Here is a 3,467-nt window from a genome sequence, read left to right as displayed (position 1 = left end):
GTGCACTCCCTGGGCCCCAGTGAGTGCACAGATCCCAACAGGAGTCAGTATACTCGACGCCGTACTCGAGATGGAGCTGCAGAAAGTACGCCGCCGAGCGTGACACCGAAGGCGTCCCGTCGGAGGTGATGGAGTCTGAGACCTGAGGCTGCGGAGGTGACGCCTGAGGTACCGGCCCGTGCACAGCGACTCAGCCGGCGACCGCCACGGGCTCAGACGAGACTTGTCGACGCGTTCCGGCTCAGCTTCACCGTGGTCCTCGGGCGTCTGTCGACGTCAGGACCACCCATACAGCTCGCGGGTTTGAGGTCGCAAGAGCCAAGATGGTGGCGTTTGGACATCCCAACCATCACACAAGACAGCCTGTAGGTGATGGCGGGACGGCGCAGTGTTTGTGGCACTCGGAAGTAGGCACGGGCGCGGCACGGCCCCGCTGTCGGCTCTCGCGGGCTGCGGAACCGGACCCAGAAGGGGACGGTCCGGGCGAGTGTGGCAGCCACTGCGCTAGTATGGGCACCCTCTATCATAGCACTACTGATCCTGGTCATTAGAGCTACCAGGGATAGCGTCAGGAGCCGGTCGGAGTCAAAACCCCTCATATTTGAGACATCGTGGCCCATATACTCGTGCAACAACCCCGGTCTCTCCGTGTGTTCAAAAGGTATCTGGTAGTAATATCGAATATCGTCAAAGAGCGAATCATACTAGTGCAACGAGCAACGAGCTTCACGACCACGGCGCGAGCGGCAGCTCGATCGGTTCGTGCAAATTATCCACGGCCGCCTGCAACTCCACCATGATGTGGCGCTGCGACCGCTCGAGCCGCAGCACGGAGAACACCGAATAGGGAGGAAAGAGGAACTCCGCCTCGCGCGAGCTCGCCGTCGAGAGCGCGCCGACATAGTTGACGTGCTTGCAGCGACGCACCGGGTCGAAGCGCACCCGCCACAGCACCGGCTGCATGTCGGCGGGCGCGCGCGCCATAAACTGCCGCGCGACCGCCTCATCGAAGGAGGTTGCGACAAACATGCAGGTGCGAAAGCGCCTGCCGACGGTGAAGAAGGGCTCGTGCTCCGCCGGCAGCGCACCCCCTCGAAAGGTGGCGTCTGCCTCCGAACTCCAGCTGGCGCTCACCCACTGGCCGAGCAGCGGCGGCAGCGCGCCTGGGCCACTGGGCCACTCGCTGGCGCCCGATTTGCGATTGCCGCAGCACAGCACGTCGTTGATTGCGCGGCAGAGTATCACTGCAGGCCGCAGCGTGGCGGGCGCGCGGGTGCCGTCCTCGCGAATGGCCTGGTTTAGCAGAGAACAGAACTCGCGCCCGCCCCAGAGCTGCTGCGAGGTCCACACGCGCACTGCGAACCTGCTCAGGGCTGCCTCGTCGAGTATCTCAGCCACGCCACCGGCGGCGAGAGCCTCGTTTAGAAGCCGGCCGAAGAACGCGTCCCCCTCAGGCGCGGGAACCCGCATCGTCGGGTGGGAGGCGCAGGCTCGCACGAAGCTGTGGAGCGCGCGCTGCAGCTCATAGGCATAGGTCACGCGTGGCATCTCTTCGTACAGGGTCTTGTATCGCGAGGCGGCGAAACTGCGACCGCCGTCGGAAGGTGTGGCAGCGGCGGCGGCGGCGGCGGCGGCGGCGGCTGTGGCGACGCCGGCTGTGGCGACGGCGGAGCCGGTTTGCTGTGCCGACAGAGTCGCGCTCGGAACATTGGAGGTGCCGCCGCAGCGATGACCGAGAGCCATTTTGTCGAGGTGATCCGTTGCCTCATCGACCAACCATGATGAGGTGCCCGCGATAGCCGCGCCGCCATCCAGCACAGCACCGCCCACCTGCTCGCCGATATCGAGCACAGCACCGCCCACCTGCTCGCCGACAGCAGCCATTGTCTCGGTAACGGCTGCGCCACCGTCCAGCACAGCACCTCCCACCTGCTCGACGCTCGAAGCGAGTGTGTTGCTGATCGCCTTCACGCTATCCCACATGGCGCTGCTTTCTCGTCGCCCTCCGGCGTCCTTTGGATTTCTGCCGATATCCTGAGAATTCTACGAATACAAGCCCCTCTCACAGCAGACTGGCACGAACTAGCACCACAAAAGGCACAGCAGACAACGGCCCCTTATGGGCCGTCGAAGAGGCCGTCATACTCCTCCGGCCTCGCCCCCCCTTCCCAACCCTCCCCTGGCTCAGGCTCCTCATCCTCGCGGCGCGCAGTGCGCACCCCGCCCCGCGAAGACGAACCCTTCCGCCGGCGTGCCTCGCGGGACTGCCGCCCGCTGCCGCCGCCCTTCCCCCCCTCCGCTGCCCGCGCCGCCTTCTCCGCCGCCCGCGCGGCCGCCTTCGCCTCCTCCGCCGCTAACAGCGCCTCCCTCCGCGTGACCCCTATGGGCCCCTTCCTTGCGCATCCAGGAGAGGTCGCGCGAGCGACCTATCCAGGGGTTACTCGGATACGGCGCAACGTAGCCGCTGCGCAGCTCCGAGTAGTCGCCAACGCCCCCCCCCAGATAGCCCTCCAAGCAAGCATCGCAGACCCACTCGCCTAGCTGAGAGATCTGAAGCCCATAGGCATCAGAACCCTCGCCGCGCCGCATCTCCTCCTCCGCCGCCTCCATCTCCTCTCGCGACCAGCCCCCCAGCTCCGACCAGCCCTCACGCATCGCCCGGCGCCAGAGCCAAGGCTCCACGTCGTACTCCTTGTAAAAGTTCTCAAAGCAATCCTGACACTCGAGGCCTGGGCCTCGAGCGTCCTCCGCGGAGACGGGGTTGTCCGTGCTCGCGCCCGCCCACTCCTCGAGCGTCGCCGCTACGAGCGCCCCGTAGACAGCGTCGACCGCCGCCTCCGCCAACGCCTCAGCAGCCGCCTCGCCCGCCTTAGAACCCGTGGCCTCATCTAAAAGATTGAAAGGGTGGGGCGCGCCGGCAGCGTCCGAGACCGGCGTCTCGGGCGGGGTAATGCCGGCGGGCCCCCAATATGGGGCACGTCCAGGTCCTTCAGAGAATCGGGGAAAAAGAATTCTTAAGATACAAGCCTCTCTCACAGCACACTGGCACAACAAGGGCGCAGACTGGCGCGGACTGGCACACACACAGGCTCACCACCGGAGCCGCCTAAGCGACTCCGTTAAGAACGGCAATGCACTCCGCACCATGCACAATGCCGCTCTCCCCGCACGCTAGCTCGTTCACCGTCTGCCACGCCACGGCGGTGTGGAGGACGACAGACAAGCGCTGCATCTGCAGCCCGTGCCAGTTCTTGGTGGTCCATGTGACCTCGTCCAGGTGCTGAGCGTGCGAAAGTTTATTGCTCAGCTGGTTCGCCGCCTCCCTCAGGGTGCTGCGAACCTCCTTTCCAAAGCCTCCGAAAGCCTCAAAATCAAACAAACGTAGATCGCAATCCTGCTGCCGCGCAAAGGGGTAATCGCCAGGCTGCTCCGTGAGCTTTCCCTTGGGGGCATCCTCCTCCTCCCCC

General features: G+C 65.1%; 1 protein-coding gene across 1 annotated transcript; it reads right to left on the bottom strand.

Annotated features, from left to right (window-relative positions):
- Positions 1–667: 667 nt before the first annotated feature.
- On the bottom strand, positions 668–2,003 carry EMIHUDRAFT_373534 (hypothetical protein). The gene has a single exon (XM_005784107.1). The coding sequence runs from the start codon at positions 1,981–1,983 to the stop codon at positions 727–729; it is 1,257 nt and encodes a 418-aa protein (XP_005784164.1). The 5' UTR covers positions 1,984–2,003; the 3' UTR covers positions 668–726.
- Positions 2,004–3,467: the final 1,464 nt, after the last annotated feature.

Source organism: Emiliania huxleyi (genome assembly GCF_000372725.1).
Source record: "Emiliania huxleyi CCMP1516 chromosome Unknown EMIHUscaffold_1720, whole genome shotgun sequence".
Classification (NCBI taxonomy): Eukaryota; Haptophyta; order Isochrysidales; family Noelaerhabdaceae; genus Emiliania; species Emiliania huxleyi.
Note: the sequence above shows the minus strand (reverse complement) of the source record. Positions and strands in the feature narration are given on the sequence as shown.